The sequence below is a fragment of the Erythrolamprus reginae genome, chromosome 11 (genome assembly GCF_031021105.1).
Source record: "Erythrolamprus reginae isolate rEryReg1 chromosome 11, rEryReg1.hap1, whole genome shotgun sequence".
Classification (NCBI taxonomy): domain Eukaryota; kingdom Metazoa; phylum Chordata; class Lepidosauria; order Squamata; family Dipsadidae; genus Erythrolamprus; species Erythrolamprus reginae.
Genome location: NC_091960.1, coordinates 4,329,761 through 4,357,568, shown reverse-complemented (window position 1 = coordinate 4,357,568; position 27,808 = coordinate 4,329,761). Strand labels below are relative to the sequence as shown.

Sequence of the window (27,808 nt, the reverse complement as noted above, 5' to 3'; positions counted from 1 at the left end):
CGCCCTCTTTTTGACTCCTGCAGTATACAGGTCCTCAATGGAAGGCAGATTGGCAGCAATTGTTTTTTCTGCAGTTCTGATTGTCCTCTGAAGTCTGTGTCAGTCCTGTTGGGTTGCAGCACCAAACCAGACAGTTATAGAGGTGCAGATGACAGACTCAAGGATTCCTCTGTAGAACTGAATCAGCAGCTCCTTGGGCAGTTTGAGCTTCCTGAGCTGGCGCAGAAAGAACATTCTTTGTTGTGCTTTTTTGATGATGTTTTTGATGTTAGGTGACCATTTTAGGTCTTGAGATATGATAGAACCTAGAAATTTGAAGGTCTCTACTGTTGATACTGTGTTGTCTAGTATTGTGAGAGGTGGAAGGGTGGAAGGGTTTCTCTTAAAGTCTACCACCATTTCTACGGTTTTGAGTGTATTCAGTTCTAGATTGTTCTGGTCACACCACAAGGATAGTTGTTCAACTTCCCGTCTGTATGCGGATTCATCATTGTCTCGAATGAGTCCGATCACTGTTGTATCATCTGCAAACTTCAGTAGTTTAACAGATGGATCGTATGAGATGCAGTCATTAGTGTATAGAGAGAAGAGAAGTGGTGAGAGTACACAGCCTTGGGGGGCACCTGTGCTAATTGTACATATATCTGATGTGATTTTTCCTAGCTTCACCTGCTGCTTCCTGTCTGTTAGGAAGCTTGTGATCCACTTACAAGTGTGTTCAGGTACCGCTAGCTGATTTAGTTTGGTTAAGAGAATGTCCGGTACGATGGTATTGAATGCTGAACTGAAGTCCACAAAGAGGACCCTGGCGTAGGTCATTGGAGATTCAAGATGTTGAAGGATGTAGTGTAGAGCCATATTAACAGCATCATCTGTTGATCTATTTGCTCGGTATGCAAATTGCAGGGGGTCTAACAGTGGATCCGTGATGGCTTTCAAATGGAACATCACTAGCTAGGATGGATACATGGATGCATTGGTTGCCGATCAGTTTCCGGTCACAATTCAAAGTGTTGGTTATGACCTATAAAGCCCTTCATGGCACTGGACCAGATTATCTCAGGGACCGCCTTCTGCTGCACAAATCCCAATGACCGGTTAGGTCCCACAGAGTGGGCCTTCTCCGGGTCCTGTCAACTAAACAATGCCTCTTAGCGGGACCCAGGGGAAGAGCCTTCTCTGTGGCGGCCCCGGCCCTCTGGAACCAACTCCCCCCAGAGATTAGAATTGCCCCCACCCTCCTTGCCTTTCGTAAGCTCCTTAAAACCCACCTCTGCCGCCAGGCATGGGGGAATTGAGATGCTCTTTCCCCCTAGGCCTTTACAATTTCATGTGTGGTATGTCTGTATGTATGTTTGGTTTTTTTATATTAATGGGTTTTTTAATCATTTTTAGTATTTATTGGATTATTATTGTACATTGTTTTATTACTGTTGTTAGCCGCCCCGAGTCTTCGGAGAGGGGCAGCGTACAAATCCAATAAATAAATAATAAATAAATGTTTGTATTTGTATTTATTAGATTTGTATGCCGCCCCTCTCCGAAGACTCGAAGACTGTTTATCCCAGGCAGGTTTAAATTCAGTGACTGTGGATTTACCAACCACGTCTGCTGTTTCCCTTCTGTCCTGCAGACTATATAGATTGAGTTGCGCCAAAGACACACACACACAAACACACACATTCATACACAACTACATTTCCTAGTTGCTAGGGAGTTCAGGTCAGGTCCTCCAAAACTACCCAAGGAAAGGAAATGACTTCTCCACCCTTCCGTCCGAAGGGAAACTCAACCCAACCCAACCCAGTGTCGGCGAAGCCTCGCTTGGACATCGGACTAAAAAATCCCTTTTTTCCCCACCAGAAATTCATCTCCAGGACCCCCGTTCAGTGTTCCCTCTAATTTTTTGGGGGGGCGGGGGGCGGAAAAGTATAGTGTCTGAGCGGCAGTCCCTTCGGGACTGGGCGGCACAGAAATATTAAATAAATAAATAAACAAATAAACAAACAAACAAACAAAAAACCCACCCTGTTTTGCCCCAGAGAATTTCAAAATAAAATACTGTACTGTGTGTCTATAACAGTGAGCTCATAATAGGGCAACTCTATCAATATCAAAATGCCACTGAAATAGTTGAGCTAGTTTCAAACTAGATTTTGATTTTCTTTCTCTCTTCCTTCCTCCCATTCTTTTTCTTTCTCTTTTCCTTCCTCTCTTTTTTCTATCTGTTTCTCTCTCTTCCGCTCTGTCTCCTTCCCTCTCACTCTTTCCCTCTCGGCTTCTGGGCAGGTTTGGAAAACTCTGAGTTGATGATGATTTTCAAGTGAGCGATTGCTCACTGCTCAGCTTAGAGGGAACTATGCCCCCGTTTCTTCTCCTCCAACCCTTCCTTGGCACCTACCCTTAGACGCAAAATCCAACCTCGCTGCTTGGGGTTATTTCCTCTGCAAACACAGCTAGTCCTCGCTTAGTGACTGTGCGAAGTTACAACGGCACTGGAAAAAAAGTGACCTACGACCGTTGTTTTTTTCCCACCATTGCAGCCTCTCTGTGGTTGCCTGGATCGAAATCCAGCTGTTTTGGTTGCTGGTTCATACTTACGACGTTGCTGTGTTCCAAGGTCATCCGATCCCCTTCTGACAAGCAAAGACAACAGGGAAGCCAGATTTACTTAACAACTGTGTGTTAACAACCGCAATGATTCACTCATTGAAGGCCTGCAAATTTTTTCACTACCACACTGTGGGCGTGGCTTATTTTGTGGGTGTGGCTTGCCAGCCATGTGACCAGGCGGTGGCTTAAAGGTCATGTGAGTGGATTAAAGGTGGCCAACTCGACGTCACTCACGTCAAGGGTTTGGGTCTACGGAGAGGGGTGGCATACAAATCTAATTAATAATAATAATAATAATAATAATAATAATAATAATAATAATAATAATAATAATTAAGGTGCCTGGCCTCTCCTGGCCTCAAAGAGACACAATTTCCTTCTCTATTTACTATCACTGAACATCTAAAATATACTCTTTAATTCTATTTACATAAGCCATACGTGTATGTACATATTACACACAGGCACACAAAAATATACATTATCTGCTATATAAACTGTATGTGTATGTACACACACAAACACGCACGCACAACTCTTCTAAAATTATACACATTCAACCTCATTTATTGTGATAGGAAAAACATAGCCAGAGCCCAGAAGGGGGGGGGGAATAAAAAAATTTCTACCGGTTCTGCATAGCTGACCATACCCGTAGGAGCCCATCAATGGATTCACTTTACAAATGCATGAAATGGCCAAGTCGTAAAATGGAACATGATTCACTTAACACATCCTTTGCATCAATTCTGGGCTACCTCGCGGTCATAAGTCGAGGACTGCCTGTATGATGAGGCGCTGGCAAAAAAGGCTTGGCCGAAACGGTCAAGCTATCCAAAGTTTTGAGTTTCCAAAGCCTTTGAGTTTTCGGTCCTTCCCAAGGGGGAGGCAGGAAAATGTGATTTCTTCTGGGAGGGAGGTGGCTCTTTTCCTTAATGGCTTAGATGGATATCGAGCTTCCCCTGGAGGAACCAAAAGCCAACGTAAACAATGCGATCGGCTGTTTTTCTTGCAAGAGTCACACGTGTCCATAGGATGTGACGCGTCAGGCACTCCTTGGTTCCTCGTGGTTCAGACCAGGTTTCATGAACCGGCAGTGTCTCATTGGTGGTGACACCACGATGACATCACAGCACCGGTTCAGTTGGTACCAGCCCATGGGCACTGCCATCTTTTTTAAGAACAAAATTTTCCCAGTCCCCATCTTGTTTTTTGACTTTTTCTACCACTAGTAATGTCATGATGACATCACGGAACTGGTTCAGTTGATGCCAGTCCATTGGCATCGCCCTCAGAAAAGGAAATAGAGAAGAAGGAAAAGAAAGGAGATAGAGAAGGAAAGGAAAGGAAAGAAAGAAGAAGGAAAGGAAAGGAAATAGAGAAGGAAAGGAAGGGAAGGAAAGGAAATAGAGAAGAAGAAAAGGAAAGGAGAGAGAAGAAGAAAAGGAAAGGAAATAGAGAAGGAAGGGAAGGGAAGGAAGGGAAGGAGATACAGAAGAAAAGGAAAGGAAATAGAGAAGGAAAGGAAAGGAAATAGAGAAGGAAAGGAAAGGAAATAGAGAAGGAAAGGAAAGGAAATAGAGAAGGAAAGGAAAGGAAATAGAGAAGGAAAGGAAGGGAAGGGAAGGAGATAGAGAAGAAGGAAAGAAAGGAAAGGAAAGAAGGAGGAAGGGAAGGGAAAGGAAAGGAGATAGAGAAGAAGGAAAGGAAATAAAGAAGAAGGAAAGGAAATAGAGAAGGAAAGGAAGGGAAGGAAAGGAAGGGAAGGAGATAGAGAAGAAGAAAAGGAAAGGAGAGAGAAGAAGAAAAGGAAAGGAAATAGAGAAGGAAAGGAAGGGAAGGGAAGGGAAGGAGATAGAGAAGAAGAAAAGGAAAGGAAAGGAAATAGAGAAGGAAAGGAAAGGAAATAGAGAAGGAAAGGAAAGGAAATAGAGAAGGAAAGGAAAGGAAATAGAGAAGGAAGGGAAGGGAAGGAAGGGAAAGGGAAGGGAAGGAGATAGAGAAGAAGAAAAGGAAAGGAAATAGAGAAGGAAAGGAAAGGAAATAGAGAAGGAAAGGAAATAGAGAAGGAAAGGAAAGGAAATAGAGAAGGAAAGGAAAGGAAATAGAGAAGAAAGGGAAGGGAGGGAAGGGAAGGAAGGGAAAGGGAAGGGAAGGAGATAGAGAAGAAGAAAAGAAAAGGAAAGGAGAGAGAAGAAGAAAAGGAAAGGAAATAGAGAAGGAAAGGAAGGGAAGGGAAGGAAGGGAAGGAGATAGAGAAGAAGAAAAGGAAAGGAAATAGAGAAGGAAAGGAAAGGAAATAGAGAAGGAAAGGAAAGGAAATAGAGAAGGAAGGGAAGGGAAGGAAGGGAAAGGGAAGGGAAGGAGATAGAGAAGAAGAAAAGGAAAGGAAATAGAGAAGGAAAGGAAAGGAGATAGAGAAGAAGGAAAGAAAGGAAAGGAAAGGAGAGGAGAAAGAAAGGAAAGGAAAGGAAAGGAGAAGAAGGGAAGAAAGGAAAGGAAAGGAGATAGAGAAGAAGGAAAGAAAGGAAAGGAGATAGAGAAGAAGGAAAGAAAGGAAAGGAGATAGAGAAGAAGGAAAGAAAGGAAAGGAGATAGAGAAGAAGGAAAGAAAGGAAAGGAGATAGAGAAGAAGGAAAGAAAGGAAAGGAGATAGAGGAGAAGGAAAGAAAGGAAAGAAATAGAGAAGGAAAGGAAATAGAGAAGGAAGGGAAGGGAAGGGAAGGAGATAGAGAAGAAGGAAAGAAAGGAAAGGAAAGAAGGAGGAAGGGAAGGGAAAGGAAAGGAGATAGAGAAGAAGGAAAGGAAAGGAGGAAAGGAAAAGAAAGGAAAAAGGAAAGGAAAGGAAGGGAAGGGGATAGAGAAGAAGGGAAGAAAGGAGAGGAAAGGAAAGGAGATAGAGAAGAAGGGAAGGGAAGATTAAGGGAAGAGTGGAGGGATGGAGAGAGGTTAAGAAGAAGGGAGGGGAGAGTGGGGGGAGAGGAAAGGCAAGGAGGTCAATGGATGGAGAAGAGAAGGAGGAGGAGAAAACAGAAGCTGAACAAAGCTTCCTCCATCCCTCTCTTCTATTGAAGGCTGCACCCTTGGGATTTCTGCCTGCCAGATTACGTGCTGGGCTGCAAATAATTCCTAGCAAATCTCGGCCAAGACACAGGGGCTTTTAAATTACTTTGTTATATCATGGTTTATTCCTGCCTAGCGAGAGACAGCATCCCGCAGACAAAATAAAGATTGGATAGATTTTCTTCTTTTTAAAAAATAAAATAAATAAAATAAATCCCTCCAGGGGCTCTTGGGTTGCAGCCCAGGCAAGCTGCCTACTTAAGTGCTGTACAACCAAGATCGTAAAATGTTTGTGCGTGATTGATTCTATTTTGGCTGCCAAACGATCCTTAACTCAAAACAAAGCCAAAGGGAAGTTTCGGGTGCAAACCTGGTTCCTTTGCAGCAGAAATCCTATAAAACCAGAGTCTTCTCACCTTTACTTTGCAAGTAGAAGCCTCTCTCTCATATTCACACATACAGTGGTACCTCTGCCTTCAAACGCCTCTACTTACGAACTTTTCTAGATAAGAACTGGATGTTCAAGGTTTTTTTTGCCTCTTCTCAAGAATAAGTTTCCACTTACAAACCTGAGCCTCCGAAACTGTAACCGGAAAAGGCCGGGAGAAGCCTCCGTGGGGCCTCTTTAGGAATCTCCTGGGAGGAAACAGGGCCACAAAAGGTGGGGAGAAGCCTCTGTGGGGCCTCTCTAGGAATCTCCTGGGAGGAAACAGGGCCACAAAAGGTGGGGAGAAGCCTCCGTGGGGCCTCTTTAGGAATCTCCTGGGAGGAAACAGGGCCACAAAAGGTGGGGAGAAGCCTCCGTGGGGCCTCTTTAGGAATCTCCTGGGAGGAAACAGGGCCACAAAAGGTGGGGAGAAGCCTCCGTGGGGCCTCTTTAGGAATCTCCTGGGAGGAAACAGGGTGGGAAAGGCGGGGGGAAAGCCTCCGTGGGGCCTCTCTAGGAATCTCCTGGGAGGAAACAGGGCTAGGAAAGGCGGGGGGAAAGCCTCCATGGGGCCTCTCTAGGAATCTCCTGGGAGGAAACAGGGCTAGGAAAGGCGGGTGGAAAGCCTCCATGGGGCCTCTCTAGGAATCTCCTGGGAGGAAACAGGGCTAGGAAAGGCGGGGGGAAAGCCTCCATGGGGCCTCTCTAGGAATCTCCTGGGAGGAAACAGGACGGGAAAAGGCAGGGAGAAGCCTCCGTGGGGCCTCTCTAGGAATCTCCTGGGAGGAAAATACAGAAAATAATATAAGGGCAGAGTAGATGGACCAGGAGGTCTTTTTCTGCCGTCAGACTTCTATGTTTCTATGTTTCTAAGTCCAGACAGACTGCAGCATTAAATATTGGGTGGGGGGACGCGTGGGACGTCTCCAAGACATGCCCCCGTCTTCTTTCATTGAATTCTCCAAAACATTGCTGGTGGTCTCATCTGGTTCCGCGGTCCACCAGGAGCTAAAAAGCTGGAGGGGATTTACTCACCAGCTGGGGAAGCCATCGAGCTATTTCCCCGGACACCAAACCCGTATATATATATATATATTTTTACCAAGGCCACGGCTTACCGAATCCTTTGCTAGCGGGATTCTTGCCCAATTGGTAAACTTGAATACAGTAGCAGGCCTGGGGTTGACAGATTTACGGCTTGGCGGGGGAGATAATATTCTAATTTTTTTTTTGTCAGTTCTGGCTCTCTCGTCTCATTTCAGACCCAGCTGTGTTGAGTAAAGGGGGAAAAGAATCCAAAATCTATTTTGAAGCAATATGTGGAGAAGTGTATTGCGCCGTTTGCAAAAAGATTGCCAAAATTGTGGGGTTAGCAGCACACTTAAAATCTGGGCGTGAAAATACTGCAAAGGTTCAGAAAACCATTGGCTGCTTACAGCATCATATATCTTCAATACATCTTAAACAGATGAGAATACCTTTTATAGAACCTATTGGGGTGGCATGCAAAGGAGATGAACTCACTTAAGAATATTTTATATCAGTATCTTAGATTTGTTTAATATATATAAAATATATACAATCTGAAGTTAGTTGGGGGAAAGATCAAGAGCAACGTGAGAAAATATTATTTTACTGAAAGAGTAGTAGATCCTTGGAACAAACTTCCAGCAGACGTGGTTGGTAAATCCACAGTAACTGAATTTAAACATGCCTGGGATAAACATATATCCATCCCAAGATAAAATACAGAAAATAGTGTAAGAGCAAACTAGATGGATCATGAGGTCTTTTTCTGCCGTCAGTCTTCTATGTTTCTATGTTTCTATATTCCTTCATGTGTTTAATGTAATATTTCTAACTTCTTAAATCCAAACCATAGTATCTCCTCTTCCTCATTTATGTTAGTAACTAAAAACCCTTATCAGATAATAAATCCATATTTACTTACATTTAATATTCAAATTATAAATTCTCTACATATAATTTTCTGTTTAGCAGCCTATCGACTAGGAAGCAAATTCCCAAATTAACCCTTTCATTTTAGTTCCATTCAGTTAATTTTAATTTTCAAAATGCAACTGTTTTCCACGCTTGGTTCACTAACTGAGAGAATCCAATTTGCCTTTGGAAGGAAAAATAATAATAAAAACACCTTTGGAACCACCACATCTTGGATGATTAAGACTCTCCGCCGACAATGCAACCTGTGTGTTTCCACAATGATTTGCACACTTGCCATCCGCCAAAGGAAAGACCCATTCTTGCTTGGAGCCATAGGTCACACAAGTCAACCCAGATCCCAGGAGCCAAGCCCCAAAAAGTTGGCAGCCCTCTTAAAAGTCAATCCCGGAGGGGAAATTTATAGTATTCCTTGGCCAGGAATTTGGGAGCTTTGGAAGCAAATTCAAAGGGGGGTTCAGGGAGGAAACGAAAATGACAAAAGGGGGCAGGAAGGAACTTCTCTAATTAGCCGCGTAAGCGACCAAGTTAAATCCCTGCGGAGCGGCACGTGAAATCCGCTGGAAAATTAAAAACACTCCCGAGGAAGCTGCAGAGCAGACATGTTTGGCCTCCCTTTGAAGCAAATCTTCTCCAGGTCCCGTCAACTAGACCAGTGGTCCCCAACGTTTTTTCCACCAGGGACCAGTTTCAGCAAGACAATTTTTCTATGGCCCGGTGGGAGCGGAAAGGGGTGTGGTTGGGGGCGGGATTAAGCATGGGGGTGCTGGTCCTCCCCACCCCTCTTTACCGCCATCGCTCTATGGCTGGCAGAACCTGCCTCCCAAGCCCTCTTGCCCAGCGGGAGCTAAGCGCTGGAGAGAGGGGGTCAGGCTGGCCCTCCTGCCTCCCCCCAGCCAAAACGCAAAAGCGCCCGCGGCAGAAGCCAAAAGAGGCTTGAGCCTCTCGGTCTTTCCCGCCCCTCTGTCCCGTCCATCGTCCTGTGGCCGGCAGAACCTGCCTCCCGAGGCCTCTTGCCCGACGGGAGGCGAAGCGCTGGAGGGAGGGGGTGGCGGCATGAGGGCCGGCAGCTGCTGACTCCACGGACCGGTGCAACATGCCCCGCGGCCCAGTACTGGTCCGCGGCCCAGTGGTTGGGGGACCCCTGAACTAGACAATGTCGCTAGGGGAAGAGCCTTCTCTGTGGGGGCTCCAACCTTCTGGAATCAGCTCCCCCTCCCCAGAGATTCGCACTGGCCCCCACCCTCCCTCACCTTCCACAAGAGTCTTAAGACTCATTTATGCCGCCAGGCTTGGGGCCACTAGATTCTTGCCCCTGGCCAATTAACGTGTTGAGAGAATGGAATGATTGTTTTTTATGTTTTTTTGGGGGGTAGATTTAAATTTAATTAATTTGGTCTAAGATATTGTGGAAGCTGCGCGGAAGAAAAAAATCGGGCGTGGAAGCTGCGCGGAGGCAAAACAATAATCAAAGTCATGCATGCACGCATGCATCCCCTCACAATATTTCAGCGCATTTGGCTTCCTGCGCATGCAGAAACATATTGGGGACGTGCACACATAGCGCATGCACACAACACAACTGAAGCTGTGACAGAAGCCATCCGCCCCTGGATCACTTCTATGACCCTGGGATACTGCACCCATCATTAATAGGAACCGTTACCCTGGGGGGAGAATCATTGACCCCCTCAGAGAGGGTCTGCAACTTGGGCGTCCTTCTCGATCCACAGCTCTCATTAGAAACATCTTTCAGCTGTGGCGAGGGGGGCATTTGCCCAGGTTCGCCTGGTGCACCAGTTGCGGCCCTATCTGGACCGGGACTCACTGCTCACAGTCACTCATGCCCTCATCACCTCGAGGTTCGACTACTGTAACGCTCTCTACATGGGGCTACCTTTGAAAAGTGTTCGGAAACTTCAGATCGTGCAGAATGCAGCTGCGAGAGCAATCATGGGCTTTCCCAAATATGCCCATGTTACACCAACACTCCGCAGTCTGCATTGGTTGCCGATCAGTTTCCGGTCACAATTCAAAGTGTTGGTTATGACCTATAAAGCCCTTCATGGCACCAGACCAGATTGTCTCAGGGACCGCCTTCTGCTGCACGAATCCCAGCGACCAGTTAGGTCCCACAGAGTGGGTCTTCTCTGGGTCCCGTCAACTAAACAATGCCGCTTGGCGGGACCCAGGGGAAGAGCCTTCTCCGTGGCGGCCCCGGCCCTCTGGAACCAACTCCCCCCCAGAGATTAGAATTGCCCCCACCCTCCTTGCCTTTCGTAAGCTACTTAAAACCCACCTCTGCCGCCAGGCATGGGGGAATTGAGATACCCTTTCCCCCTAGGCCTTTACAATTTTATGCATGGTATGTCTGTATGTATGTTTGGTTTTTTATTATAATGGGTTTTAATTGTTTTTAGTATTGGATTATTGTTATACACTGTCTTATTATTGCTGTTAGCCGCCCCGAGTCTCTGGAGAGGGGCGGCATACAAATCCAATAAATGAATGAATGAATGAATGAATGAATGAATGAATGAATAAATAAATAAATAAATAAACAAACAAACAAACAAACAAAAAGTAAAATTAAATATAATTAAAATTAAATAAAATTAAATAAAATTAAATAACTAAATAAATAGAAAGATAAATAGAAAAATAAATAGAAAAATAAATAAATAAATAAATAAAAAACAACCAGTTGTTATGGGTCTGAATTTTGATCACGCAAACATGCTACGGTCCCAAGTGTGAAAAACGGCCCTTAAGTCACTTTTTTCAGTACTGCCGTAACTAAACCATTCACCCAGTGATGAGCTCCCAAAATTTTTACTACCACACCGTGGCCGTGGCTTATGCATTTCGTTTCAACATCTTTCAGTGCAAATTGGGTGCTCTGGGGTGGAGCTCCAAATTTTGCTACCGGAACCGTGTTCCTGACCGTTCCGGTCGGAGCCCATCACTGCATTTACCTATACCATAGTGCACATCGTTTTGTTGGGGGTGGGGGGAGAATTAAAAACGATGAGAAGATGAAAATATACGACTTTTTCTCGCTCTCTCCGCTGAAGTTTCCTTCCGAGATTGGCAGGAAGGGGTAGCCGCGAAAGAATTTTTTCTTTTGTGGTCACTGACAGGGGTTGGATCAGGTCACTGAGCAGCGCCGAGTCGCATCCCGCGGAGACACACCAAGATTCACGAGTCAAACAGAGGTTATAATCTTTTTTTTTTTAATGACTAATGTACAGCATAACCTGGCAAAGGCTGTAGAAAGTGGAACCCACCCGAACGGAGACCCAGGAGCCATGGCACAGGGCGGTAGAGACCTGCGGTCCAGAGGATGGAAGGGCTGCTAGGTTGCCAACTGATTGGATTTGGTTGTTCCCCCAGGTTGCCAACTGATTGGATCTCCTCTCTTTTTCAAAAGGACTTTCTTTTGGGGGGTTTTTTCCCCTGAATTCATTTTGCTTTTCATCCAAGAGGCTTCCTCTGTTCTGATGGAAGGACTGAAGAAGCTTTTTTTGGACCGAAGTCAGAACCAAAGAAGCTTCCTGCATGAGAAGCAAAATGCCTTCAAGGAAAAACCCGCCCGCCTTTCCAAAAAGCACCTTTGGGAAGAAGCTGTGTCCTGTGTTGATCTATGAATTTCCATCGACAAGTTTCTCTGTTGAGGAATCCCTACCGAGGCGGCAAAAAAATAAATTCCTATCCACTTAATTCCTATCTCCTCCCCCAAAATTGATCCAAAAACCCAAAACAGCCAAATTTCCAAAAGGTGCATCAAAGAGAAGGATGGGCAGGTTGCTATTTTATATTTTAAATTTGAAGAGAAGAGGTCAAAACTGCAGCGAGACTTAAAAAGCCTTTTTTTAAACATGGGGCCACTGATACCAAGTCCCCGTCCTTCCTAATTGGATGTTGATGAACTATATTTCCCAGCGATCATCTGGCACGCCCAATGGTTTCTGGGAATTGAAGTCCAACCATATCTAGAGAGGGCAAAGAGGTGGGGAGAAAAATAAAGGAATATTTTGCCGTTTGAGGCAAAACGCTTAAAATTCCCAGCTTTTTTTTTGTTTTGTTTTTTAAAATAATTATTTATAAATAATAATTATTATTTTTGAAAATCTGCAGGCCTAGGGGAACCCCCCATCTCCTAGCCTACTCTTCTTTACCGTGCTGTGCCATAGCTTCCGGCTTCACTCCGTTCAAGGCTGCAAAACCATTCAAGGTCTCTAATTATATAAAAAAGAAAAGTCCAAAATATTCCCACCCACCACACACATACACACCAGTGTCTCGACCAAACAGTGCAACAGAGAAAGGAAGTGACATCATCGCAGGGATGTGGGCAATGTTTTCCAATCTGGGGACTTTTAAGTCGAGTGGACTTCAACTCCCAGAATTCCCCTGGGGAATTCTGGGAATTGAAGTCCACACTTCTTAAAAGTCCACCAAATTGGGAAAACACAGGATTATAAAACCACAGTCAGATTAACTGACAAAGACATTTATTCCAAAGAGATTTTGCCATGCACTCAAAACGGTGTCCTGTTTTTTTTAAAAAAAACAAACAAACCAATATATATAAAAGGAAGAAGATCCACACATCGGGCGGTTCAATGCCAGCCTGGTTGATTTGGGATCAACTTCAAGAGCAGAGACATGGAGAGAACAGAACACACCCCCCCCCCAAAAAATACAATTAATTGTCGTCTTTTAAAGAAGGAAATTTGTAGCCGGAAGTCAACCCACTTTCCGCCCCGAAAAGACCTTTCCCCAAACCCCTGCAGCCAAAGCTATATAAAATAAGAAATCAGTAATATTTCTCCCGGAATTTGCTAATTATCAAATGGCACAGAAAAAATTGCTTTTCTTGGCAAAGCAGGTCGGGATATTACGCTCGGTTGATTGTGAGTCATGATAAATGCACAATGCCTTATTGCCACGGCAAAAAAATTTTTTTTAAAAGCACAGGGTTTGCAAAGGATTGACTGATGGAAGAAAAAAAAATCATATATTTGAAGCCGTTGGCCAAGTTCTGTTGTGGTTAGCTCTGGCCCAGCTCCTGCCCCAAGGACTGTGGATGTGGGGGAGACATCCACATGATGCAGGCCTGTTTTGCCCCCCCGGTGGAATCTGATGATGAAGGCTCCTCTGACCAAGAAGACATGAGTGACAGGGAGGAGGAGAGTGGGGCAGACAGCTCAGAAGGAGATCAATTATCTAGCTCCTCCTTGGATTCGGAACAAGAGTTAATGATACAGCCACGCATGCGGAGAGCGATGCATAGGCAGCAACAACTGAGAGATTATTATCAAAGAAAATGAGGCCACCTGTGCTTGGGTGGGGCTGTGGTCATTAGTGAGGCTGCTATAAAGAGCAGCCTGTGGGTTTGGCCATTGTGGAGGATTATCTGATCGTTGTGTTTCGTGACTGCTTTACTGACTTTGACCTTTTGTGTGCTGATTTTTCCCCGCTTTGAAACTCAACCAGAGCAAAGTGTGTTTCACTTTGTGAAAGAAGAAGGACTGTGAATTGCCTCACAGCTGCAACCTAAGTATCACAGAACTGATAAAGGACTTGTACAAATTACCAGTTTGTTTGGAGACGACGGCTCTTGGAGTGCCATTTTCATCCTCCCCAGGCTTCAAGAAAGCCAGTGGAGGATGAAAAACAGGGCCAACGGGCCTACTGGAAGTTAGGCCTGTTGGGCCATTTTTCACCTTTCCTAGGCTTCAGGAAAGCCTCCAGAGGGCAAAAAATGGGCCCAACGGGTCTACTGGGGGTTAGGCCCATTGGGCTGTTTTTCACCTTCCCCAGGCTTCAGGAAAGCCTGTAGAGGGCAAAAAATGGGCCCAATGGGCCTAATAGAAGTAAGGGCCATTGGGCTGTTTTTCACCTTCCCTAGGCTTCAGGAAGTCTGGTAGGCGCGTTGGGCTATTTTCCCCCTCCAGGCTTCAGGAAAGCCTCTGGAGGGCGAAAAAGGAGCCCAACAGGCCTATTGGAGGGTAGGTCCATTGGGCTGTTTTTCACCTTCCCTAGGCTTCAGGAAAGCCCCCGGAGGGCGAAAAACAGGCCCAACGGGCCTACTAGAAGTTAGGCCCATTGGAGTGTTTTTCACCTTCCCCAGGCTTCAGGAAGTCTGGTAGTCCCGTTGGGCTGTTTTTTCGCCATCCACAGGCTCAGGAGCCCAGGGAGGGCAAAAAAAAGGCCCAACCGGCCTACGGGGAGTCCAGAGGCTTGAGTGAGGTCTGCATGTACGAGCAGGGGAGGAGGAGTTGTCCATGCATGTGTGTCGGGGAGGGCACTGCATTATGGATGTGGGCACGCACGAGTGTGCTATCGCATGCGCCCATGAGCTTTTGGCACCCGAGCAAAAAAAAAGGTTCGCCATCATTGCGCCTATCCCATTCCAGGCAAATGCCGCTTCCTTCTTAAAACCTCCACAACTTCTGGAGGCAAGCAGCTCCACTGGTCAACCGCACCAGGAGGAGTGGCAGAGGATTGCTTGCTAGAGAGATATCTACAGGTGAGTGGGCGGGCTACATCCCACAGTGGCAGGTGAAGTGAAGGTGCGATGTGGTCAAATTCATGCCCGCGAGCATGAGAACATCTCGGCCTTCGGTGCAACGCCTGACGCTGACCAGACACCTAGGAGAACCGGTACGTTTTACAGAGAGGATTATGGCAAAGATTATGGCGGGAATGTTCACCAAACACAGTCCGTTTCAGATCGTAGGTCGCCGGCAGGGAAGGGCTGGCTAAAAGTTGGTTTCTTTAAAAAATTAAAAATAATAATAATAAAGGTGGGGGCGAAGGAACATCAAAAACCGAAGTTTTAGCCACTTCTGCAAAGTGGATTTGCCTCCCCAACATCAACGCGTCTGTGGGCAACTTTATCTAGGAAATGCCGGAGGCTAAAAATGGACCGATTGTGCTGATAACTGTCAGTTCCTTTTTTGAAAAACAAAGCCAAAAAAATAAACAACCCCCCCCCCCAAATGTGGTTATTTTTAAAGGAGGAGGAAGTAGTAGCAGGATAGCTCTCTCCCCCCTTGGCGTTTCGATCCCTCCGACCTCCAAAGTCTAGGTGAGAAGAAAGCCCCGTGCCCTCCGTGGTGAAGGAAGGAGGGGGGAGGGAAGGAGGGAGGGAGGGGCTGTCACGCCCTGGCAGGATCCTCTCCGGAATCTTCTCCATCCGTTGTGGGCGGTACAGAATGGGAAGGGGCCTCCCCTGGTAGAAGACAGGTCCAGCCTTCCCTCTGCTCAGCACTGGGAGGGGGGGAGATATGGAAGGGAGGGAGGGAGGGAAGGAGGAGGATTTGGAAGAGAGAGAAAAGGAAGGAAGGAAAGTAGGAAAGAAGGAAGGAAGGAAGAGAGAGGGAGAGAGAAAACAGGATTCGAAAGAGGGAGCGAGGGAAAGAAGGAGAGAGGGAAGGAAGGAAAAGCAAGGGAGGGAGGGAGGAAAAAGGGAGGGAGATATGGAAGAGAGGAGGGGAAGGATGAGGGTGGATTTGGAAGAGAGAAGAAAGGAAGGGAGGGAGGAAGGAAGGAAGGAAAAAAGGAGGGAGATATGGAAGAGAGGAAGAGAGAAAGAAGGGAGGGAGGGAGCAAAGAAGATTTGAAAGAGGGAGGGAAGGAACGGAGGGGGGAAGGAAAGAAAAAGGGAGGGATTGGAGGAACAAGGGAAGGGAGAGAAGAAAAGAAGACGAAAAGACGGCATTAATTCACACTCTATTGTCTTCTTTTGCCCTGCCCCAATCTCTCCTTTTCCCTAATCCTGCAAGCCCTCCAGATAGATGGACTTCAGTTATTTATTTATTTATTTTGTCCAATACACAATAATACGCAATGAAGGTAATAGAGGACACCTTCGAGGAAAGAGAATTAGAAAAAGAATAGAAGAGAGAGTATAGGATAAAATAATCAATGAGAGAACAGAAGAAAGATATAGGGATAGAAGAGAAGATATATGGGATATAGGAGAGCAATAGGACAGGGGTCGGAAGGCACTCTAGTGCACTTATGCACACCCCTTACTGACCTCTTAGGAATCTGGAGAGGTCAACCGTGGACAGTCTAAGGGTAAAACGGTGGGGGTTAGGGGACGGCCACTGGCTAGAATTCTGGGAACCTCAGGACCCCCCACTCTTAAGGGAGGGTCTGGCTCAGGAATTCTGGGAGTTGAAGTCCACAAGGGCCCAGGTTTTCCCACCCCTGCTGACCCTCTGGAGCTTAAAGGGCCAGGGGCTCTCCTGGTTGGCCCACCCAGCCCCCTCCTCACCTCATTCGTGCCCCCTCCTCCTCCTCCACCACCACCGCTTCCAGGAGGCAGCAAGCCCGTCTGTTCGTTCCGCCTGTCGGCCTTCATCTCCACCACGGTGTTATCCGGCATGCTTTCCTTGGGGGTCCTGAGCACAGAAGGAAAATGTCCAGAGATATTTCACCAGAAGAGCCCTTCACTCCTCCACTCGAAACAGAAGACCCTACGAAAATAGACTAACAATCCTGGGTCTTGAAAGCTTAGAACTGCGGCGCCTAAAACACGACTTAAGTATTGCCCACAAGATCATATGCTGCAACGTCCTGCCTGTCAACGACTACTTCAGCTTCAACCACAACAACACAAGAGCACGCAACAGATTCAAACTTAATATGAACCGCTCCAAACTTGACTGTAAAAAATATGACTTTAACAATCGAGTTGTCGAAGCGTGGAACTCATTACCGGACTCAAAAGTGTCAACTCCTAACCCCCAACACTTCTCCCTTAGACTCTCCACGATTGACCTCTCCAGGTTCCTAAGAGGCCAGTAAGGGGCGTATATAAGTGCACTGATGTGCCTATTGTCCCCTGTCCAATTGTCTTTCCTTAGCTCATATATCATATATATTCTCTCTTTATCTATATCTATATCTATCTATGTAGATTGTTCTGAGTTCGGGTTTTTGCCCCGTGTAATATTTTGAGTGTCTATGCGACGTTTCGGTGAAATCACATTCACCATCATCAGGCTGAAGTTATAAGCTTCGTGCTGCTGTAAATATAGAATGTTTGCAACTGCCATTTGTTCCTTATATATAGTGTTGGGGGTGGAGATTTGGTTTGAATGTAGCAAATAGATTGGGTGACTATGTTTTAATGATTTGATTGGTTGGTGGAATCACATTTAGTTGAAGGATTGACATGGTGATGATTATGATATGTTTTTTTTGTTTAAGGCTGGTTTCCAAATCTCTGGTAGGCGGGACGTGTCATCTCTTTTGTTCTTGCTGAGGGGGTGCTTTTCTATCTCTATGGCTTCCATAATTATTCTTCTGTAAACATTTTCTGTTTCGGAAAGTAATTTAGTTTTTTCAAAGTCAATTTCGTGCCCTATCATATATATTCTCTCCTTATCCCTTATATCATATATATTCTCTCCCTCCCATCTACTTCTCTTCTTTTTTACTTTCTATCCTTATATATATTACTTAATGTCTATTCTCTTCCATATATATTGTATATTGGACAAAGAATAAATAAAAAATAAAAAATAAAATAAATAAACCGTCTAATTCAACACGGGTTCTTCAAACGGACATCAAACACCCCGTGACGGACAAGCAAAGATCGCCCCCCTCTCCTCTCCTCCTGCTCTCCCCTCCACACTTCCGCTCTCCTCCCTCTCCCCCTTCTCCCCTCCCTCCCTCCTTCCTCTCCTCTCCTCTCAAGCCTTAGAGGAGGTTTCTGGGAAACTGCTGCCGGGAGGCACAATGGCTTAGAACCCCCCGATTTGGACCGCCAAGCCCGACGGTGTGACTCACAGCGATCTCTTCTCTCCGCGGCCGCAGGGCAACTGGCCCCGGCGTTGCATGAAGTAGAAGAAGCCCACGATCAGGAGCAGGAGAAGGACGCATACGCACACCGCGATCACCGCCACCGTACTTCCGGTTTGACCCTGTTCCTCCTCCGCTGTTGGGGAGAGCGGGGAAAAAAGAAGGAGGCCCCGTCAGGTCTTCCGCCAAGGCAGAAGAATGCAAGAAGAAGCGTAACCAGAGTAGGGACGTCCTGCCGCGGCTAACTTGGGGCTTTCCAGCTGCGTCAGACTACAACTCCCATCATCCTGTGGGACCGTCTTCTGCCTCATGCACCCCAGCGGCCGGTTAGGTGCCACAGGGTCGGCCTTCTCCAGGTCCCATCAGCCAGACAATGTCGTCTGGCAGGGCCTTAGGGGAAGAGCCTTCTCCGCGGTGGCACCATCCCTCTGGAACAAACTCCCCCGGAGATATGTACCACCCCCTCCCTCCTAGTCTTTCGTAAAGCTCTGAAGACTCACCTCTGCCAGCGGGAATGGGGGCCATGAGAGACGAGATCGTCTCTGGCCGATGTTAATAATAATAATAATAATAATAATAATAATGATGATGATGATGATGATGATGATGATGATAATTTATTAGATTTGTATGCCACCCCTCTCCGAAGACTCCAATGATTGAATTGGATGAATGGGAACGACTGCATATGGGGACTTTTTATGATTTTATAAATAATTCTTTTTAACAATAGTTAAATTTCTTTATATGTATTGTTTTTCATGCTGTTGTACGCCACCCTGAGTCGCTTCGAGAAGGGCGGCATACAGTAGAAATCTAAGGAAGGAAGGAAGGAAGGAAGGAAGGAAGGAAGGAAGGAAGGAAGGAAGGAAGGAAGGGAATGGGAGAAAAGGAAGAAGATAGAGGAGTGGGAAGGGAAAGGAAAGGAAGAAGAAAGAAGGGAGGGAAAGAAAGGAAGGAAGGAAGGAAGGAAGTGAATGGGAGAAAAGGAAGAAGATAGAGAGGAGTGGGGAGGGAGGGAGGGAGGAAGGGAGGAAGGAAGGAAGGGAATGGGAGAAAAGGAAGAAGATAGAGAGGAGTGGGAAGGGAAAGGAAAGGAAGAAGAAAGAAGGGAGGGAAAGGAAAGGAAAGAAAGGAAGGAAGGAAGTGAATGGGAGAAAAGGAAGAAGATAGAGAGGAGTGGGAAGGGAGGGAGGGAGGGAGGGAGGAAGGAAGGAAGGAAGGAAGGAGCCGAGGTGTCGCAGTGGGTAGAATTCAGTACTGCAGGCCATTAAAGCTGACAGCTAGATCTGCAGGTCAGCAGTTCAAACCTCACCACCTGCTCAAGGTCGACTCAGCCTTCCATCCTTCCAAGGTGGGTCAAATGAGGACCCGGATTGTTGGGGACAATATGCTATTGCTAACATGTTGTAAGCCGCCCTGAGGCTAAGGAGAAGGGCAGCGTAAAAAAATCAAATGAATGAATGAATGAAGGAACGAATGAACAAACAAACAAACAAACAAATAAATAAAAATCCCCAGCTGCTCTTCCCAATTAGCAAAGACAGAAAGGGAAAGAAAATAACTTACTGGCTGGCTTCGAAGAAGGTGTCGGAATAGCTACAAGGAGAGAGAGAAAGGTCGGTGAAGCAAAGCACAAGACCCAAAAGAGGTTTGCCATCGCTGGTATCGCTGGTATAGGTGCTCTTGCTTGAGCAGGGGGTTAGACTAGAACAGGCAAAGTTGGCTCCTCTATGGCATGTGGACTTCAATTCCCAGAATTCCTGAGCTAGCATGATTGGCTCAGGAATTCTGGGAGTTGAAGTCCACCTGGCACAGAAGAGCCCACTTTCCCTACCCCTGGACTAGAAGACCTCCAAGGTCCCTTCCAGCTCTATTCTATCCTATCTTTTCTTTTTTTAAAATTATTTTATAAAAATATTTTTCATTGAATTGTTTTAAAAACATAACCAAAGACATATATACATATATACACTTATACATTTACAAAATACAAAAATGAAAAAAAGAAATACAAACAAAAACAAACAAAAAATAATCATAATAAGGAATAATAATAATAATAAAATAATTAATTACTTAAATAAATACAATAAACAATATCAAACAATAACAACAATAAACAAACAACGAAATATATATCGTTTATATCTTCTTGGGAGGAGGAGAAACAAAAACAATCTCTTCTAGTCTAGCTCTTTTTTAAAAAAAAAATATTTTAATTAAATTTTATTACAACAAACAAACAAAAAACTTAAAGAAAACGTGCCCATCACCAATAAAATCCCACCACCATTTAGGGGGTTAAATTATTTTCAATAAGTTTCAATTTTTTCCTTAGCTCCGGTTTACATTTCTTTACATACAAAAAGTGATTGGAATTTAAAGTTGACAAAAGTTGAAAAATCTTAATGTAACCACAACTGTATAACCTCTGAGATCCAAAATCAGAATAGCTGCACTGCAGGAATTGCATTAAGTTGCTTCAGGCGATTGCAACAGTGATTTTAATATACTGTAAATCACAATTTAATAAGCACCAGGCTCGGAGTCCCTTCTGGCAATATAAAATAACTAATCACAACCTCAATTGTAGTATGGAGTATCTGGAGGTCAGGGTTCAGCTGTTGGGTTCATTTATATGTTAAATTTAGTCCTGGGTTTCTATGGGACGAGAAACATAGAAAACACCCCTGTTTCCAAAATCATTAAATTAGAAAATCCCTATCCCAAATTTGGGCTAAAATAAAATATCAACATTACAAAGAAATTCCGACTTGGTTCTCTAGTTTGGAAGCAATAATTTACCCCAACACAATGGACAAACAAAATGGTTAGATATCCAGAAATTTTGGATGTGCAAGGAATTGAAACCCTAAATCAACAAGGAATTAAAATTTATTAGTGGCCATATTGTCAGATTAGATCTAGATTAAAAGAAGGTAAAGGGAAATTCGAAATGACAAAAGAGAAATTAGTGGACCAACAAATGAGGTTCTCACCCATTTTCAGCTCAATGTTCTTCTGAGCCGACCCGTACTTGTTCTCTGCTGTGCATTGAACTCCACTTTGGATAACTTTGGGGGTCAGTTCCACTAACAATTCAGCAATATATTTATTTGCCGAGTGTTTTACGGGAGCCTAGGGGGAAAGAGAGAGAGGGAGATCGTAAATACAGTGATCCCTCGATTATCGCGAGGGTTCCGTTCCAAGACCCCTCGCAATAATCGATTTTTCGCGATGTAGGGTTGCGGAAGTAAAAACACCATCTGCGCATGCGCGCCCTTTTTTCATGGCCGCGCATGCGCAGATGGTGGAGTTTGCGTGGGCGGCGGGGAAGACCCAGGGAAGATTCCTTCGGCCGCCCAGCAGCTGATCTGCTCAGCACCGCAGCGAGGAGCCGAATCGGGGTTTCCCCTTTGCGTGGGCGGCGGGGAAACCCCGATCTTCGTCTGCTCGCTGCTGCTGCAGCCGCCCAGCAGCTGATCTGCTCGGCAGCGCAGGAGCAGCGAACAGACGAAGATCGGGGTTTCGCCGCCGCCCACGCAAAGGGGAAACCCCGATTCGGCTCCTCGCTGCGCTGCCGAGCAGATCAGATGCTGGGCGGCCGAAGGAACCTTCCCTGGGTCTTCCTCGCTGATGCCCCCGCTCGCCCGCCCGCCCGCCGCCCGCCCGCCGCCCACCAGCAAGAGGGGGAGAGATAGAGAAAGAGAGAGAAGGAAAGAAAGAGATGAGAGAGGGAGGAAGAGAGTGTGAGAGAGGAAGAAGCAAGATAGAGAGAGAGAGAAAGAAAGATGAGAAAGGAAGGAAGAGAGTGACGTCATCGGGTGGGAAAAATCGCGATATAGCGTTTCGCGAAGAACGAGATCGCGAAAATCGAGGGATCACTGTAGTATTAATGTACAGTGATGCTTCATCTTATGAACTTAATTCATTCCGTGACCAGGTTCGTAAGATGAAAAGTTCGTAAGACAAAGCAATTTTCCCCAGAGGAATCAATGTAAAAGCAAATAATGCATGCAACCCCAACCCAAAAGTCACTCCTTTTGCCTTGCGCCACTGGGAATCCCAACCTCCAGACTTCCGTTGCCAGCCAAAGCACCCGTTCTTGCGTTGCTGGGATTTCCCTGAGGCTCCCCTCGCTGGGATTCTCTTCATTTTTGCCGGTGCTGCTTTGAATCCCAGCGAGGGGAGCCTCAGGGAAATCCCAGCGCTTCAGCTGGCAACGGAAGTCCGGAGGCGGGGCATCCCAACGGCGGCGGCTTGAGTTCGTAAGGTGAAAATAGTTCAGAAAAAGAGGCAAAAAAGTCTTAAGCACTGGGTTTGTATCACAAAAAGTTCGTATGACAAGGGGTTCATAAGATGAGGTATCACTGTAGAAACATAGAAACATAGAAGACTGACGGCAGAAAAAGACCTCATGGTCCATCTAGTCTGCCCTTATACTATTTCCTGTATTTTATCTTACAATGGATATATGTTTATCCCAGGCATGTTTAAATTCAGTTACTGTGGATTTACCAACCACGTCTGCTGGAAGTTTGTTCCAAGGATCTACTACTCTTTCAGTAAAATAATATTTTCTCACGTTGCCTTTGATCTTTCCCCCAACTAACTTCAGATTGTGTCCCCTTGTTCTTGGGTTCACTTTCCTATTAAAAACACTTCCCTCCTGAACCTTATTTAACCCTTTAACATATTTAAATGCTTCGATCATGTCCCCCCTTTCCCTTCTGTCCTCCAGACTATACAGATTGAGTTCATGAAGTCTTTCCTGATACGTTTTATGCTTAAGACCTTCCACCATTCTTGTAGCCCGTCTTTGGACCCGTTCAATTTTGTCCATATCTTTTTGTAGGTGAGGTCTCCAGAACTGAACACAGTATTATTCCAAATGGGGTCTCACCAGCGCTCTATATAAGGGGATCACAATCTCCCTCTTCCTGCTTGTTATACCTCTAGCTATGCAGCCAGGCATCCTACTTGCTTTTCCTACCGCCCGACCGCACTGTTCACCCATTTTGAGACTGTCAGAAATCACTGCCCCTAAATCCTTTTCTTCTGAAGTGAAGCTTTTGCTAACACATATGTATGTATATATGTATACATGTATGTACATATGTGTTGTTTGTGGGTTTTTTCCCCTTCTTTATAAATGTTTGTATTATTTTCTTTCTTGTATTCTTTTAAAAGTTTATATATTAATAAAAAATATTTTTTTTAAAAAAAAGATAAGGAAGAGATCCTTTTGTTACCCTACCTTGGATGGACTCACCTTTCCACCAGGTATGCTCCATCTGATCTCTGGCTGAGGATGTCCTAAAACAGTACAGGTAACTTTCACGGTCTTTTCCAGCTCTGGGATGATGGTTGTTTTTGTGTCTATCTCTGGCTTTCCTGTATGAGAGAGTGAGAGAGGAGAAGCACAGGTAAAGCATAGATGGTACCTGGCTCAATCATAGTACAGTGTTCCCTCGATTTTCACGGGTTCGAACTTTGCGAATAGCCTATACCACGGTTTTTCAAAAAATATTAATTAAAAAATACTTTGCGGTTTTTTTTTCTATACCACGGTTTTTCCCGCCCGATGACATCATACGTCATTGCCAAATTAATAATTTTTGCAAATAAATAACAAAAAAAATAATTATTGTTAATAAATAATTATGTTTATAAATATCAGGATCACTAAGTGTCTTATTCAATGGTGAGTACCAGTAATAATGATGAGTAAATGGTTGTTAAGGGAATGGGAAATGGTAATTTAGGGCAGTGTTTTTCAACCAGTGTGCCGCGGCACACTAGTGTGCCGTGAGACATGGTCAGGTGTGCCGCGAAGCTCAGAGAGAGAAAGAAAACAAGAGAGAGAGAGAGAGAAAGCAAGAGAGAGAGAGAAAGAAAACAAGAGAGAGAAAGAAAGAAAGAGAGAGAGAGAGAGAAAGAGAGAGACAGAGAAAGAAAGCAAGAGAGAAAAGGAAAACAAGAGAGAGAGAGAAAGAAAGAAAGAAAGAGAGAGAGAGAAAGAAAGAGAGAGAGAGAAAGAAAGAAAGAAAGAGAGAGAGAGAAAGAGAACAAGAGAGAGAAAGAAAGCAAGGGAGAGAGCAAGAGAGAGAGAGCAAGAGAGAGAAAAAAAGAAAGAGAGAGAGAGAAAGAGCGGGAGGGAAGGTGGGAGAGAGAAAGACATAGAGGGAGGGAGGGAGGGAGGGAGAAAGAGAGCAAAAAAGAGAGGAAGGAAGGAAGAGAGAAAGAAAGAGGGATGGAGAGAGAGAGAAAAAAAGAAGGGAGAGAAAGAAGGAGGGAGAGAGAAATAGAGCGAAAGGGAGGAAGAGAGAGAAAAAATTTGTCCAAACTTTTTTTAGCCGCCCCGCCCCCCTCAATGTGCCCCAGGGTTTTGTAAATGTAAAAAATGTGCCGTGGCTCAAAAAAGGTTGAAAATCACTGATTTAGGGGCTTAAAGTGTTAAGGGATGGCTTGGGATACTGTCCATAGCCAAAAATGGTGTATTTACTTCCGCATCTCTACTTCGGAAATTCGACTTTCGCGGGCGGTCTCGGAACGCATCCCCCGCGAAAATCGAGGGAACACTGTAATTGTGAGAGGGGTCTTGGAGTCCTAGTGGACAACCACTTAAACATGACTGCTAAAAAAAAACAACCCACCAACATAATCCCAGGCAGCAATAACCGAGGGACAGAATCAAGATCACGTGAAGTATTAATACCACTTTATAAGACCTTGGTAAGTCCACACCTGGAACAAATAACTTCCCCAGGCCTATATTGTTTATGTATGGTGTGTTGTGTGCATGTTTTTAAATTATGGGGTTTTTAGTTTAAATTATTAGATTTGTATTACAGATTTTTTTTCCACTATTGTTGTCGGATGAGGAAGTGTTAAACCCACGCATGCGCAGAATTATGCATCGAAGAGACCAATTGAAGAAATATTACAGGAGATAAGAGAGGCCACCTGTGTTTGGGTGGGGGTCCGGGAATTAGAGCTGCTGATATAAATAGCAGTGTGCTGGCTTGGCCGTTGTGGAAGATTATCTGATCGTTGTTCTTCAGGACCATGCCTTGCTGTTTCCAGACTTTGTTGATTTTTCACGACTTTGAAACCAAAGCAGAGCAAAGTGTGTGTGTTTCACTTCGTGGAAGAAGGAGGGCTGTGACGTTCCTTCACAGCTGCTAGCTAAGTACTTAAGGACTGATTAAGGGGATTGTACAGACTACCAGGTTGTTTTGGGACCGGTGCTCTTTGCAATACAAAAAGGGTGCTTTGTTTCTTTTGAATTTTTGTTGATAAAGAACATTGTTTTTGCACTTTCAAGTGTGTGTGTGTGTGTCTGAAATTTGTATCCTTGAATTTTCTGGAGATTCATACCATAGAGCCTGTTGTGGTCAGCTCTGGCCCAGCTCCTGCCCCAAGGACTGTGGATGTGGGGGAGACATCCACATGCTGCAGGCCTGTTTTGCCCCCAGTTGAATCTGATGATGAGGGCTCTTCTGACCAAGAGGACATGAGTGACAGGGAGGAGGAGAGTGTGGCAGACAGCTCAGAAGGAGATCAATTCTCTAGCTCCTCCTTGGATTCAGAACAAGAGTTAATGATACAGCCACGCATGCGGAGAGCGATGCATAGGCAACAACAACTGAGAGATTATTATCAAAGAAAATGAGGCCACCTGTGGTTGGGTGGGGCTGTGGTCATTAGTGAGGCTGCTATAAAGAGCAGCCTGTGGGTTTGGCCATTGTGGAGGATTATCTGATCGTTGTGTTTCATGACTGCTTTGCTGACTTTGACTTTTTGTGTGCTGATTTTCCCCCGCTTTGAAACTAAACCAGAGCAAAGTGTGTTTCACTTTGTGAAAGAAGAAGGACTGTGAATTGCCTCACAGCTGCAAGCTAAGTATCACAGGACTGATAAGGGACTTGTATAAATTACCAGTTTGTTTGGAGACGAGTGCTCTTTGCTATACCAAAAGAGGGCTTGGTTTAAGTGAATTTTCATTATCACATCAAACGTGTGTGTGTCTGAAATTTGTACCTGTGAATTTTTGGGAGGATTCTGCCAGAGAGCCCGGCAGAACAGAGCCCGGCAGAACAAGAACTAAGGAGAACTTTCCTAAACGTTAGAACAATTAATCAGCGGAACAGCTTGCCTCCAGAAGTTGTAAATGTTCCAACACTGGAAGTTTTTAAGAAGAGATTGGATAGCAATTTGTCTGAAGTGTTGTAGGGTTTCCTGCCTAAGCAGGGGGGTGGACTCGAAGACCTCCAAGGTCCCCTGCAACTCTGTTATTCTGCCATCCCTGTGCTCCAGGATTTAAGGCTGGGCTCCAAAAAAATGTGAATAGTGGATTGAGTAAGCTCATTGGAATGTTTGTGTGACTCAGAGGGAAGGGAAAGGATCTGACTTCTAACTCCATCCTCACCCCCTTGAGCTATGTTGCCTGACACATCCCACTAATCTGCACAGCCTTGCCAGGGCTGTCTCGCCTCCTCTCTCTAGGAAAAATGTGTAAAGAATAACCTCTGAATATAAGAGCGTCACACCTTGATAGCTGTGTGGGCCAAATGGTTTACGAAAGAAAAGTTATCTAGAGTGAAAGGATCCTAGCCAAAACATGTCTTTTAAACTATCTCGACACAATTTTTTTAATTTTTTTTCCTCCAGCATAAAATAAAAAGCAATACAGTGATCCCCCGATTATCGCGAGGGTTCCGTTCCAAGACCCCTCGCAATAATCGATTTCTCACGATGTAGCGGTGCGGAAGTAAAAACACCATCTGCGCATGCGCGCCCCTTTTTCCATGGCCGCGCATGCGCAGATGGTGTTTTTACTTCCGCACCTGGGAAGACCCAGCAGCTGAGGAGTCGCCTGCCTGCCCGCTTGTCCGCCGCTTTTCCGCTTGTCCGCCGCTCTGGGAGTTGAAGACCCAGGGAAGGTTCCTTCGGCCGCCCACCAGCTGATCTGCTCGGCAGCGCAGTAGCAGCGAGGAGCCGAAGATGGGGTTTCCCCGTTGCCCACGCAAAGGGGAAACCCCATCTTCAGCTCCTCGCTGCTACTGCGCTGCCGAGCAGATCAGCTGGTGGGCGGCCGAAGGAACCTTCCCTGGGTGCCACCCACCGCTCGAGAGCAAGAAGGGGAGAGATAGAGAAAGAGAGAGAAGGAAAGAAAGAGATGAGAGAGGGAGGAAGAGAGTGTGAGAGAGGAAGAAGCAAGATAGAGAAAGAGAGAGAGAAAGAAAGATGAGAAAGGAAGGGAGTGACGTCATCGGGTGGAAAAATCGCGATATAGCGTTTCGCAAAGATCGAGATCACGAAACTCGGGGGATCACTGTACAGTAATACCTCATCTTACGAACCTAATTGATTCCGGAAGGAGGCTCGTAAGGCGAAAAGTTCATAACACGAAACAATGTTTCCCATAGGAAACAATGTAAAAGCGATTAATGCATGCAAGGGGGGCGGGAAATTGCAAAATGGCGCTCCGCTGGGCACCGCCGCCCGGCTGTCACTTTTTAAAACAGCCGGGGGGGCTTCTTGGCGTTCTCCTGAATGCTGAACCCAGAGGTTCGGGTTTGGGTTTGGGTTCTGGAGGCCGCCGAGAAGCGCCCGGCTGTTTCAGAAGGTGACAGTCGTGCGGCGCCGCCCAGCAGAGCACCATTTTTGCAATCGGCAGCAGCGTTTTTGGCCAATCTGGAGGCTGAAGCAGAGATGGGGAATCCCAATAGGGAATTCCATGGGCGGAGCTTTGACATCACGAAGAGTTCCTTCCTGGAGGCCACATTTCGGGTTCGGGTTCGTCCTTTGCGCCATGTCCTTCGGGTTCGGGAGAACACCAAGAAGCCCCCCGGCTGTTTTAAAAGGTGACAGCCGGGTGGCGGCGCCCAGCAGAGCGCCATTTTGCGATCT

At 45.6% G+C, this 27,808-nt stretch overlaps 2 protein-coding genes across 4 annotated transcripts in view; one reads left to right on the top strand and one right to left on the bottom strand.

Moving 5' to 3' along the window:
• CBLC (Cbl proto-oncogene C) overlaps positions 1-2,627 on the top strand; it is a 64,011-nt gene extending 61,384 nt beyond the window's left edge. Inside the window, exon 11 of the mRNA XM_070763705.1 lies at positions 2,544-2,627. The gene's annotated coding sequence lies outside the window, so the exon portion shown is untranslated. The remainder of the gene's footprint in view (positions 1-2,543) is intronic.
• An 8,650-nt stretch (positions 2,628-11,277) lies between these two features.
• The window catches only part of BCAM (basal cell adhesion molecule (Lutheran blood group)), an 80,918-nt gene continuing 64,387 nt past the window's right edge, over positions 11,278-27,808 (bottom strand). The window contains exons 11-16 of one of the 3 annotated variants that reach the window (XM_070764933.1): positions 23,151-23,287; positions 20,893-21,031; positions 19,460-19,489; positions 17,879-18,026; positions 16,356-16,482; positions 11,278-15,343 (exon numbers count right to left, since the gene is read on the bottom strand). In XM_070764933.1, coding sequence (XP_070621034.1) covers positions 15,338-15,343; positions 16,356-16,482; positions 17,879-18,026; positions 19,460-19,489; positions 20,893-21,031; positions 23,151-23,287 — 587 coding nt within the window. In that variant the 3' untranslated portion in view covers positions 11,278-15,337. Of the gene's footprint in view, positions 15,344-16,355; positions 16,483-17,874; positions 18,027-19,459; positions 19,490-20,892; positions 21,032-23,150; positions 23,288-27,808 lie in introns of those variants that run through there. The other 2 variants (XM_070764935.1, XM_070764936.1) reach the window with 2 other exon arrangements.